The sequence below is a fragment of the Girardinichthys multiradiatus genome, chromosome 9 (genome assembly GCF_021462225.1).
Source record: "Girardinichthys multiradiatus isolate DD_20200921_A chromosome 9, DD_fGirMul_XY1, whole genome shotgun sequence".
Classification (NCBI taxonomy): Eukaryota; Metazoa; Chordata; class Actinopteri; order Cyprinodontiformes; family Goodeidae; genus Girardinichthys; species Girardinichthys multiradiatus.
In genome coordinates, this window is record NC_061802.1 from 35650609 (window position 1) to 35663619 (window position 13011).

Here is a 13011-nt window from a genome sequence, read left to right on the forward strand (position 1 = left end):
GACCTCCAAGGCACCGCCGTCTCTGAACCGTGGTTACCAAGGTTACAAGCTATCAAACAGGACAGCAGTGCCGTAAAGTGATGGTCTGCCAAAAACTGATCGGGTCTGTTCGGGCGCGTCCCCGCGGAGGAGCGAGCCCGAACAACTCTGGTTGTCAGAGTTTTTTCTCGGTGGTTTAGTTCTTCAAGTCAACAAAAGAAAGACAAATAAAACAGTTGATCGTTTATCCTTTCCTTCTTATAAAACTTGCGACGTTCTCACTGTGAAAGTTTCGGTTTTACGCTTTCGTCATAAATATCTGCAAATTTACATTTTAAACTATAGCAGTAAAAATAAACTTGTAATCATTTATCTGCACTAACTTTGCTTGGATTTAGAAGCATTCTGTCACGCAACTGTACTGTGATGGATGTAACTTAATAAATGCCAAAAAATAAAATAAAATAAAAAAGGTTTGTTGACCTATATTGTTTTTTAAGGGGGTTATTATTCATTTATTTTGAAAACAAAATTAGAACAGGTAGTGCCCAATGAAAACTTAGCAAAATTTCAAAATTATAAACTGTATTTCACTCAGAGGAACTACATTTTACAGATCTCACTGAAGGTATGAAGTCCCAACTGGCCGAGAATCAATGTTTTTCTCAGCAAAACAAATTATGGCCAATATGTACTGACCAATGAAATGTAATTTCTACCTTAAATGACTTTGTTTTACTGATGAGGTGAATTTCACAGACCTCTCTGAATGCTCGCTGTGCACTTATAAAATTGTTAAAATAGCCAGAAATCCAGGTGATTTTCCTCTGCCAAAAATTGATTATGGCCTTTTTCTCTGACCATTGAAATGTAATTTCATCCTAAAAGTGCTCTGCTTCAGGCTGAGAAATTATATTTTACTGATCTTACTAAACACTGCCCATTACACACTAAATAAAATGCACAACATGAAAAATATTGCACTATTTTGTTTGCCAGAAAGTGATCAAGGTTTGTTTTCTGACCCATTAAATGTTATTTCTGCCTAAAATAACTTTATTCCATTCAGAGGGATGCACATAATCCATCCCACACTAAAGAAAAGCCCAGCATGGACAATATCTGGGTATTTCACCTGCCAAAAGTGATCATGACTTAATCCATGACCCATGGAATGTAATTTCTGGATAAAATTGATTTATTTCATTGAAATGGATCATATTTAGTAGATCTTGGTGACATTTCCAACACTGCTCCAGATAAAGAGTTGGAAAGTGAAGTGAGATGTCAAAACTGAATGAAATAAATCAATTTTATGCTGTAATATTGACCATACAAATATAACTGTTTTATTTGTCTTTCTTTTGTTGACTTGAAGAACTAAACCACCGAGAAAAAACTGACAACCAGACACTCCGCTGACAGGCTGGGCGCGCTCCTGCGGCAAGTTCCTCCCCCTCTCGCTGCTCGCTCCTCCGCGGGGACGCGCCCGAACAGACCCGATCAGTTTTTGGCAGACCGTCACTTTACGGCACAACACCGGAAGGACAGCTCTATATGGTTCTAACAAAGTTGGAACACCTTTAGATTACAGTGTGCTACGTTATAGTTGTCTCTCTCTGTTGCACTGATAATACAGAAGTCCCGCCTTATAGAGGAGCGCCTGCTAAGAGTAACAATAATGGCTTTTGTATGTAGTAACTTTTTAAGAAACGCTCGCCGTTTTTATTTTCATATACATCTGACTCGAAAGTCCCAGCTCTGTAAACGAGCTGATTTGAAGAATAAACAATTCCCAGTAGATTCTAACGTCATCTTTTTAAAAATCTCTTCTAACGTTAGAGTCTGTGCAACTAGACAGTCTGTTTTACTATGTGGCAACGTAAGGACGGTGTGTTCCCGGATAGGTTCGGTCCACACACAGTGGAGCCGACACTTCCACACCTCACACCCCGTGAGAGCCCTTCCTGCTCCCCTCCTATGGATGGTCCTCAAACCTCTTCAGAAGCTTCTTGCTATCCTGCTGGGCAGGTAGGGAGCAGAAGTCCTAGCTGTTATTGTTCTTGACTTTAGTTATTTTGGCAAAACCTGAGCATGAAAAAACACTTTGATATAGACTGTCCAATTATAATTATATTCTGATTATGGATAGTTAATATCAATGTCAACAATGCTGAACATTTTAGGTAAAATAACTGAAAAGAGGACCTTTCCGTAAAATGTCATTTTAAGAGATCATACACAGGGATATCGCATCATAACATCATTACTCAGCATTTTGAAAGAGGGTTGCCCCATTTAAGGTTCAGACAATTAGTTCTGTCTGCTCCTAACTGTTCAAGTACTAAAGTACTAAACACAATAAGATCTAACGAGCTATCTGAGGCCTTCACAAATAATGTTGTAGCAAGAATTTAAATGGGTCTCAAATTGATTTGAAGTCAGCTATTTCATTAAAAACACTCTACAAGTGTAGGACATTCTGAACAACTGTCATCATGCCCAGGTCTGGCCCTCCAAACACCCTTGTCATGAAAGCAGACTGCAACATGCCAAAAGAAGTCACCAGAAACCCTAAAATGTCACCGAGGGACCTACAGCAGGCTCTCGGTACTGTTAATATGTGGGGCGGGATTGGCGACGGTGGCAGGAATTTGTCCTGTAACCAGTGGGTTGACGGTTTGAATCCCTGCTCTGTCCATCGCAGTCGTTATGTCCTTGCACAAGACATTTCACCTACCTTGCCTGCTGATGGTGATCAGAGGGCCCAGTGGCACCGAATGTATGGCAGCCTCACTTCTGTCAGTGTGCCCCAGGGCAGCTCTGGTTACAATGTAGCTCACCACTGTCAGTGTTTGAGTGGGTGGATGACTGATTGTAGTGTAAAGCACTTTGGGTTCCTCAGACCTGATAAAACACTATACAAGTACAAGCCATTTACCGTCAACTTGCCTTTGCAATCAGAAAGAGCCTGCCCATGTTTAAATTTCATAGGACGTTTGCTGGGAAGAAATGTATGCGCCTTGAACAAAACATGAAGCCAAGACTGACCTTTGCAGAGATAATGTAGAGAAAGATCAGGACTTTTGGAATAATTTTCTTTGTACATATGAGTCTAAAATCTGTTTGTTTGGACAACAGAATGGAGATTATGTTTCGCATAAACCAAATACTGCATTCTAGGAAAACAACCTAAAGCATTGAGTTGGAAGTGTCATGGTGTGGGGATGCTGTGTTGTAGCAGGATCTAGATGACCTGTTTATAAAAAAAAAGCTGAGAAAGAACTAGAGAGTGCCACATGACAGGGACCCAAAACCAGTAAATACACCAAGGAGTGGATAAAAACTAATTTCAGGGCCCGTATTCGCAAAGATTCTCAGAGTCCTCTCAGAAAGCTCCTATCTTAGCCTAAAAATCCTTGTCAAGGACTCCTAGCAGGACTGATTCTGTTCTATGCTGAGCGACTACCTTAGTGAGTAGGTGTGACGCTGTCTTCTAAGGGCTCTGATTGGTTGCTAAAAGAAAACAAAAATTTGCTCCTAGTAATCAATGGAGGGAAATTTAACTGATGATAGGATTTAGACTGAATTCAGAAATGTGTAAATCATGATGATAAAACAAGCAAGATTAAATAATTGTCATACAGCATCAAAATGCTTGTACGGAGCTTATTTACATGCTCATCATTATTTTGATTTGCTTATTATGTTTACTCGCCATGCTGGGCATTTATATACTGCACCTATTTCATATGAATTAATTTCATATTCATTTTAAAATTCAGCATTTTACTGTGATTTCCTTCTTGTATAAAGAGGTTTGATTTAGTAAAATGACCAAAACAAAACAGAGGAAAAAAAGGGGAGAAAACTGAACCGAACAGAGCCTGCTGGTGTAGGAGAAGAGAGGAGTGTTGAAAGGTATTTCCGGTTCCGGTATCACAGTGCGAACAAACAGGCATTCCCAGCAGATCAATGCGTCGTTCCCTCTGCTTTCAGCACCAGCCAGAAATGTGAGCAGGTCTGGTACCTGCTGCAATCACAGGCTAGAGAGGAGATAGCCTGCTTAAGACACTCTTAGGCTCACTAAAAGTCCTCCTCACTACTCTTAACATTTTTTTACTTTAGGAGCTCTCAAGGCCTAAGATGCTTTGTAAATAACTTTTATCTCACCGAGTGAAATTTCTAAGAAAAATCTTGGAATTCAGTGAATTCTAAGATTTTTCTAAGAACGACGTCACAAGGAGCTACTTTTAGTCTTAGGATTCTTTGTGAATATGGCTTCTGGTCTTTATCATTCTTCAAACATCTTGCTATTCAAAGTGAGGAGTGGGACAAACTGTACTCAGATCGACATCAGAGACTAGTAGATGGCTACAGAAAGCATCTCACTAAATGTTTTTCAGCCAAAGGGGGAACACTAGCCATTAGGGGACAGAGTATCTTAACTTTTTCCTTAGTTAACAAACATTTTGTTGATATCTTTAGTTTTAATAATTGAAACGGGGTTCATTTATGTTAAGTATCATTAAATCGCTTTCTTTTCCAGACATAAAAAAGTTTAGAGATATGTAAACATTTTCTAATAAAGAACTAAATATATTTTTGTACTTTACTGTAAAAATCACCAAGTGCCAATATGACTGAATTACATTTTTATTATAAAGTAAAACAAATAAGGCAAACATCGCAGTTATTTTATTAACCAGTACAATTATTACTTTCTGACAATAAGAACTAAAACATTGTTTTCATGCTTTATACAGAACAGTTTGCTGGATAAATTATCCTGTTATTTGCTGATTAAGTAATAAACAATTAAAATAGTAAAACTCAGTATAATGCTGGATTACAAGAGTGGCTTTTGAGTTTCCTAAAATAAAATCCAATCTGTGCTTTTCTCAGGCCTCCAGGGAAGTGATTCCAGAGACCTGGACCATATGTTTTGGTTCTCTCTTTGGGATAATTAAAAAGCTGTCACATTGAGGGCTCATAGGACTCTTGGGTCTGCCGTTGCCTCTTTGAAGACTGGATGATTGATCTCAGTCTGCATTTTCACAATTCTGTTTTATACTTTCCTTGTTTTTCATTCTCTACTTAAGAGATGGCAGTTTTTCTAACATGAAAGAAGCTTTGAGGGATTGCTTTGTTGAGCATTACAGCCCCATGTGTGATTATGGACTCACAGCATGGGCCCTGTTTTCCTCTCTGTGCAGGAGTCTGAGGAAGTGGTGGGTGGCTCTACCAGACAACCGCCGGCAGCTCATGCACGTATGGTTCCGGAGGCGCCGCTGGCATCTGGTAGTGGGGTTAGGAGTTACTCTATTAATTCTGGCCCTTCTTCTCCTTACACACCTGGATGAGTCCCCAGTGACAGGGCGGCTCCGCCTCCTGGTGTTCAGCAGGGAGACGTACATGGAGCTGGCAGCTCTGACTTCAGAGGCGGTGAGAAACGAGGGCGGGAATACGGTTGTTAATTAATGACGTTTTACCCAGATCCCCATACGGTTTTAAAGAATCAGATTTGAAAACAGTCAGTACAGGAAAATGATATCTGCAGAGATGGATGGTGTATAATAATTCGACCAATATTTGTTAGTAACTCTATGTTCCAGCACCTGGAGGAGTTTGCAGAGCAGCTGCTTCCTGTCACTGACCCTCTTCACCAGATGGTGGAGCAGTCGGTGCAACTCCTAGCGCAAAGGAACAAGGACATCCCTGAAGTGTCCAAAGTCCCCTGGAGTGTACATGTGGTGGAAAGTTCTCAAATCAATGCCTTTGTCCTTCCAGTGAGTAAAAAAGAATCACGGACCAAAAACCTTTTTTCTTGTTCATGCTCTTTGTTACTGCAGCACAGTGTGTGACTCAGGTGTGCATCATGTTTGGTCTTTTTCTGTAGAATGGGAAAGTGTTTGTGTTCACTGGGATGTTGGGAGCTGTGGCAGATGTTGACCAGCTCATGATTGTACTTGGACATGAAATGGCTCATGCTATACTGGACCATTCTGTAAGTTCAGTTGATATTGCTTTATTTTAATTACTTTTGGTTGTGATACGTTTAGCTTTTCACATCTTTTACTGTCTATGATTTGGAAATTGTTTATTGCTAATAATAATAATAATAATGCCTTACCAAAGTATTTATGCCCATTGAACCTTTTCCATATTTTGTTATGTCTTTTGGAAAACTGACTTTTTATGCACCTTTCTTATAACAGTGACTTTTTGTTGCCACTTAGTTGTAATGTAGGCAGATTCTCCAACCTGAGCTATGGATGTCTGCATCTCCTCCAGAGTAACAATGGTCCTCTCAGTTTAGGTCATGTGACTTTCTCCTTGACCTTTCTGGTGCGTTCTATGATGCTGTTTGTTCACTAATGTTCTCTGACAAACCTCTGAGGCCTTCACAGAACAGCTGCATTTGAGGTTAAATTAGACACAAATCGTTTACTAATCAGGTGACTTCTGAAATCAGTTGTTTGCACTGGATTTTATTTAGGGCTGTCAGAGTAAAGAGGACTGAACACAAGGGCCTCACGTATGAGGATAAGTCAAGGTCACAGGCAGTCCACATGTCTAAGAGCAAACTAGCAAGTTACAAGCCATTGGTGCACGAATGGGGAGTTGCTTCTTGACATTTTTTCATTGTTTTCTTAAACAAACTCTTATAATTATGTCATATAAGGAGGTATGCATTAATACCACCTTATTACCACCATCTGAGTCGTATTATGTTGACTCTGGCTCCAGTTTCAGATCTTTTGCATCAGATGTTGATATGACTCACTGACGATCCCCTCTTAACTACTGTCTATAGTAAGCAATGAGGTGTTGATTTATCACTTATTTGTTTTGCAGAAACTGTTTTCCTACAGTTATAAAAGCCCATTCGTTCTGTTGTACAAGTGCAATAAAGTTTTGGGTATTTCAAGTCTGAAAATGTCCTGGGAGGAGATGCTTGGAGGAGATTTTAATTAGCTGACGGGAATGAACATCGATGACCTCGACGTTACCAAGTTAGTGTGCTGTAATGGATTGGCTGTTAAAACCTCTAAATCTGTTACAGCGAAAACATTTCAGCGAAATAGATGAGAACAATCAATATGTTCCAGCGGCCTCATTCCCCAGTCAGAAAGTTTTAAACTCCGCTTTTTCTGCCTTTAACCTTATTCCTACTGTTTATACTCTGCTGCTTGCATCTTTGTTCCTTTTCTCCCCACTACCTCCAGGCAGAACAGGCCAGCCTGTCCCATGTTGTGGACCTCCTGTCTCTTATTCTGGTGACAGCCATCTGGGCATTATGTCCTGGAGACAGCTTGGCATTGTTGGGAGGGTGGGCAAAGGACAAGCTCATGGAGGTGAGGTATTACTATTCATGATTTCAGTCATTTGAATATTTGGATCTTCATGGTATTAAAGTTGAAGTAGGAATGATAGGAAAAAGAAATCATACCCAAGAATTACATGAGCTTCAAAGCTTGACATGTAAAAGCTGCCGTTTTAGATTCTTGTATGTTAAAGTTCTCTTCTTTCACTTTTTGCAGCTGATGTTCAACCATCCCTACAGTCGGAAACTGGAGGCTGAGGCAGATCAAGTTGGATTGCATTTAGCTGCTAAGGTAACATGACTAAGGTTGCTCCATATTAACATTCATTTTTAAGGTTTTTAGTGAAAGCCAAAAGTCACACACAAACCTAGAAGGCAACATCTAGAATTCAATGTTACTGTAAGGTTTAGATATAAACCATTTAGGTTGCAAGCACTGGTGTCTTGTGCTACATTTGTGCTTTTGCACATGGGTGCCAATCATTTTTGACGGGTGCTGTACATGTTCTGACCTTGTACTTTGGTGTTCACTGTAATAAAAACTAAAGGAAATAACTGGAATAATCTTCTGTGCATCTTTTGCTCAAACACTTCTGCCTGTAAGGCACAAGGGGGCACTGTTGTCAAACTGAGCTAAATTCAGGCTTTTTATTTGCATATTGTTGTGTTATATGATGTGTGTATTTTTGATTAAGGGCTGTGTGTGTGTGTGTGTGTGTGTGTGTGTGTGTGTGTGTGTGTGCGCGTGCCTTTTGTACATCTTTCCCAGGCCTGTGCGGATGTGCGAGCAGGCCCCGTGTTCTGGCAGCAGCTGGAACTGGTAGACCAAGTTACAGGCAGTTCCACTTTGCCCGAGTGGCTGTCTACACACCCCTCACACAGGAACAGATCCGGTCAGATGGACCGTCTCATACCACAGGTATACTAACACACAACAAACTGCATTCAATTCTGTCTCCACTTACCAATAAACCCAGTAGTTATTCATGTAATTGTCTCAAGTCACAAACTGAAATCAGATGATTTTTCATGCTTGTTGCCTGTTTGTTGTTTTGGACAAAATGGGTAGCTTTAGGTGCTGTTAGAAGACGTTTTAATGGAACTAATGAAGCATCTGGAGAGATGTATAGCCACCTGCAGAGGAAAAGATACAGGGCCTTAGGAAGACAGGAAAACCATTTTGTCTGTGCCAGGCCCTGGATGCCTGGCACAGACATAATGTCGTGTAGGATTTGAATTTTTGGATCTGAATGAGAACAGTCTTACCATTAGCCACTCAGTCTCACAGGACAGGAGTCTCTGCTGGCACTGTGGCAAGACAATCAATGGTATCTTCAGGCTACGGAGAAATCAGGAGGCAATAAAAATAGTAGGTTCCATAAACAACAACAGACATGGTTGTGTGTTTTAGGCCAGCGAGTATTTTAGGTAGCCGTAAGTGTTGCTGTAGTTGGAATATTGCCGCTTCATCAGATGCTCCGAGCACTAAACTTGAACAGATGGGGAAACCTCTAATCGTCCATCAGATGGCTAAGTTGTGGAGTTTGTGCATCACTTACTTCCCTGTGAGAGAAGCTGACCTCTAGCAGCAGTTGTTGTCAAGGCGAGGATGTAGCTGCAGGCAGTGAAGTGATGAACACTGCGGTGTGGGTATTGTTTGTGTGTGCGAGCTGATAAAACTCTGCTTCTGGTGTGATAATATAATACCCTGCTTGCACCAAACAGTTTGATCCAGGCAAGCAGCACAGATGAACTGGCTAGCAGATGAGCTCCACCAACTGAAAGTGATGCATAATGTGATGTTTTTAACCTTGCGAGGGGGTGACAGCCTCAAGCTACTTAACCTGACTCTTCTAGGGGCACTCCACCTCCACAACTGCACTCATCATCCTTAAGCAAAGCAAATTAAGTCCAAAGGTAGAATGAGAAGGACAGGCTGTCAAGTGGGTAGCCAAGTGCATGTTCGTACATGGCTTTGGAAAGTATTCACACTGTTTAAACCTTTTCACATTTTGTCCAGTTACAACCACAGACATCTGTGTTTTTTTTGGTTGGGGGGGTTATGTAGTAGATCGACACAAAGTGGTGCGTAATAGTGAAGTGGAACCAAAAATTCACATGGTTTTCAACATCTTTTATAAATAGAAACCTGATAGGTTTGGCGTGGATTTATATTCACACCCTCTTCACTCTCATACATATAAAAAACCCAGTGCAAATCACCTAAGCGAAGTCCATCAGTGTGTAATATAATTCTAGTATAAAGCCATCTGTTCTGTGAAGGCCTCAGAGGTTTGTCGGAGAAAATTAGTGAACGAACAGCATCATGACGACCAACGAACAAAGCAGACAGATCAGAAAGAAAGTTGTGGATACGAACAAAGCAGGGTTTGGTTATAAAACAATATTCCAAGCTTTGAACATCTCAAAAAGCCTGTTCAATTCATCACCTGATCTTAGGGATCCATAGATTAGGTGGGACAATCTGTCAACACGACTACTATTAGTCATACAATCCACAAATTTGGCCTTTATGGAAGAGTGGCAAAAAGAAAGATTTCCCACAAGTCATGTAAGGGACACAACAAGCACGTGAAAGAAGGCGCTTTGTTCAGATAAACCCAAACCTGAACATTTGGGCCTGCATGCCAAACGCTATGTGTGGTATTTAACATATCAACCCCACAGTAAAATACAGTGGTGGCAGCATCATGCTGATGGGAAGATGGATGGAAGTAAATACAGGGTACTCTTAAAGAAAATATCTGTTAGATGCTCCAAAAGAATGTGGCAGAGGTTCTCCTCCAGCAGAGCACAACTTTACTTTGGTCTGTCACATAAAATCCCAGTAAAATAAAACTGTAGTTTGAGGATAGTTAAGTTACAAAAGATAAAAAAATTCAAAGGGGCTGGAATATTTTTACAATGGACTGGGATTCTTAGTAAAGTATGGGAGAGGTGACATATTTACCTACTAAAAAGTAATAGTATGTTATACTATTCATTCTGACTGAATAAATGAATAATTATTAAAATGTTATATATAATAATTAGATATTTTTGTAATTCACACAAATTAAAATACACTATATTGCCAAAAATATCTGTCACCAGCCTTGACTCGTATATGAGCTTCAGTGACATCCCATTCTTAATTCATAGGGTTTAAAATGATGTTGGTTCAACCTATAACAGCCTCCACTCTTCTGGGAGGTCTGTCCACAAGGTTTAGGACCATGTCATGGGAATGTTTGACCATTCTTCCAGAAGCACATTTGTGAGGTCATAAACTGATGATGGCCAAGAAGGCCCGGCTCTCATTCCCCACCTAATTCATCCCATGGGTGTTCTATCGTGTTGAGGTCAGGTGACCTTACTTTGCACTGGTGCACAGCCATGTTGGAAGAGGAAGGGGTCCATCTCCAAACTGTTCCCACAAAGGTAGCATCGAATTGTCCAAAATCTCTTGGTATGCTGAAGCAGTCAGAGTTCCTTTCACTGGAACTAAGGGCTCAAGCCCAGCCTCTGAAAAACAACCCCACAGCATAAACCCCCCTCCACCAAACTTTACACTTGGCACATTGCAGTCAGACAGGGTCTCCTGGCAACTGCCAAACCCAAACTTGTCCATCGGATTGCCAGATGGAGAAGGGCAACTTGTCATTTCAGGAAATGCATCTCCAACGCTCTAGAGTCTAATGCTGATGTGCCTTACATCACTGCATCCAATGCTTTGCATTGCACTTGGTGAAAAAACATGCTGCTCTTTTTTTTAGCATGAATAATGCAAAGAAATGATTATTGAGTCCACTCTGTTGCCTTACAGAGGACAGAAAAATATATACGTAGGGCATCCTCATTGTTGGTTGCAGCTTTAACTTGATTTCTTTCTTTAAGTTAGAGCAATGATTTAGTACGGTGATTTATTAAAGCTGTATCTGTATCTTGTTTTTTTTTGTTCATCTGTGCAGGCTCTGGAGCTGAGGGAAACTTGTGCATGCCCTGCGCTTCCTCCTATTGACCCTCGAGCTGTCTTCTCGAAGACTGTCCACGAGTTGCTGGAAAAAGCTAAGGAGCAGGGGGTCAGAGGGCTGGAGGGGACCCACGAGCCACAATCCGTTTCCACTCCTGCAGGACTGGCAGTTTCTCAAAATGTGCTTGCTTCTTCTTCAAAAGTGGATTGGTTAAACAAAGACAGGGTCCCTGCTGTCACGTCTCCTCTGCCTGCTGCTGCAGGGAAGGAATCCCATCATGTGCTGCAGAACTCCAGCCAGCAGGGGAGTTAAATCCAAACAAATCTTCAAAAAACTTCACTGACTATTGGCAGATTTACTAGAGCTTGAAGCCTTTTGTTTCTTTTCTATATCTGTATAGAGCCACTTAAAGTGGTCCCTAAGCTCAACACATTGAGATCCCAACCATTACATTGTAGGCCACAGTAGAAAATGATGTTTGAGAAAGCTTTCTAAAAACAGGTGGATGGGAGTATAATAAATAAAAAATCAGGGCAAAAAGTCAGCAAAACCAAATTGAAAATGCTGTCCATGTCTTGTGTCCATCAAGATGCCACTTTAATTAGCTAACCTTGACCAGGGAAATGCTGCATTAATTAGAAAAGCTTCCATACTTTGTGAGATTTAATATGTGCATTATTTATCGATGCACGGCAACAGCAGGGAAGAAGCACTTAGGTGTGCATGTTTGATGCTGCACCCATAGTGAGGTGAGGACATCTATGTTCTCGCTGCGACTGCTGCATTCTCATGCAACACACACTTCATGCACTTTATGCATTTTCTAGCGTGAGGGACTTAATCGGGTAAATTGATGCTGGGCTGTTGTAGGACGCAGCCCTCTGCATGGGAATATCAATGTCAAGGCGTCGAGCTTTGAGAAAGAATTTTATGGGATTTTTTAAAACTCTTATTTAACAAGGCGAGCAGTGTGAGAAAACATTGATATTTCCAGCAACAGCCTTGGGGAGCCGTCACGCACAGAGCTGGGGAGGGCAGCCATGGTTCAAAGCTAATTGTGTTCTTTTATGTGCGAGTGTGTGCTGAAATTAAATGGTACACTTGGATACCCTATGAAATCAAATTCCAAAACTGTGATATCATTGCTGAAAATAATTTTATTTACAGTTTTTGATGCTTTTTAGATGCAGATCCAGCTACCAAAAGAACCAGCAAAGAGTTTTTCCACATAGCTGTTTGAGCTTTGTTTAACTTTAGCAGGATAGGGTCTGTATAAGAATCACGTCTATATTGGATTATGTGGTTTGTGAACGCTTTCAATCAGTGCATTGAATTAAATGAAAATCCCATTGAAAATGAGAAATATATCCTGTAAGCACTTTTATTAAATTAAAATTTTATTCAAAACTAGTATCTTGTCTGTTTTTATTCCTCTGTAAAACCCATGAACTCACATGGATCAAAGCCTCACATTTGCTGCAACAGAAAAAAGGAGGAAAACAAAGCGTATCTGTTCTGTTAGTGAAATTATTGGCCACCTAAGAACAGCAACACTAGCCAGTTAGACCAAGTGAAACATGCGATGCTTTGTAAAGAGCTTCAGGTGTTTCTTTCAGGTGTTTCTAGAATTGCGCGCCTCAAGGTGGCAGCAGGTTGGAGTAGCTCTGTTACTTTTGATTCTGATTTATTCTTTGTTTGGAACTCTTCCTCTTGTGGTGGATACAGTTGATT

At 40.7% G+C, this 13011-nt stretch overlaps 1 protein-coding gene across 2 annotated transcripts; it reads left to right on the forward strand.

The window, feature by feature from the left end:
• The first annotated feature begins 1495 nt into the window (after positions 1 to 1495).
• oma1 (OMA1 zinc metallopeptidase) lies at positions 1496 to 12690 on the forward strand. Of its 2 annotated transcripts, XM_047373840.1 has the most exons (8): positions 1496 to 2010; positions 5196 to 5424; positions 5595 to 5768; positions 5879 to 5986; positions 7209 to 7337; positions 7524 to 7598; positions 8076 to 8225; positions 11278 to 12690. In XM_047373840.1, exons 1-8 carry the CDS (start codon positions 1661 to 1663, stop codon positions 11590 to 11592), a joined length of 1530 nt encoding a protein of 509 aa, XP_047229796.1. In that variant the 5' UTR covers positions 1496 to 1660; the 3' UTR covers positions 11593 to 12690. The 2 variants fall into 2 exon arrangements, with proteins under 2 accessions (XP_047229796.1, XP_047229797.1); XM_047373841.1 differs by lacking the exon at positions 1496 to 2010 and having other exon boundaries at positions 5284 to 5424; positions 5579 to 5768.
• The last annotated feature ends 321 nt before the right edge of the window (positions 12691 to 13011 follow it).

Bases quoted from the DNA above. Each gene is read 5' to 3' on its own strand.
- oma1 (XM_047373840.1), top strand. From the start codon at position 1,661: ATGGCTTTTGTATGTAGTAACTTTTTAAGAAACGCTCGCCGTTTTTAT. The intron at 7,338-7,523 runs GTGAGGTATTAC...CACTTTTTGCAG, and splicing joins CAAAGGACAAGCTCATGGAG to CTGATGTTCAACCATCCCTA. The intron at 8,226-11,277 runs GTATACTAACAC...TCATCTGTGCAG, and splicing joins TGGACCGTCTCATACCACAG to GCTCTGGAGCTGAGGGAAAC.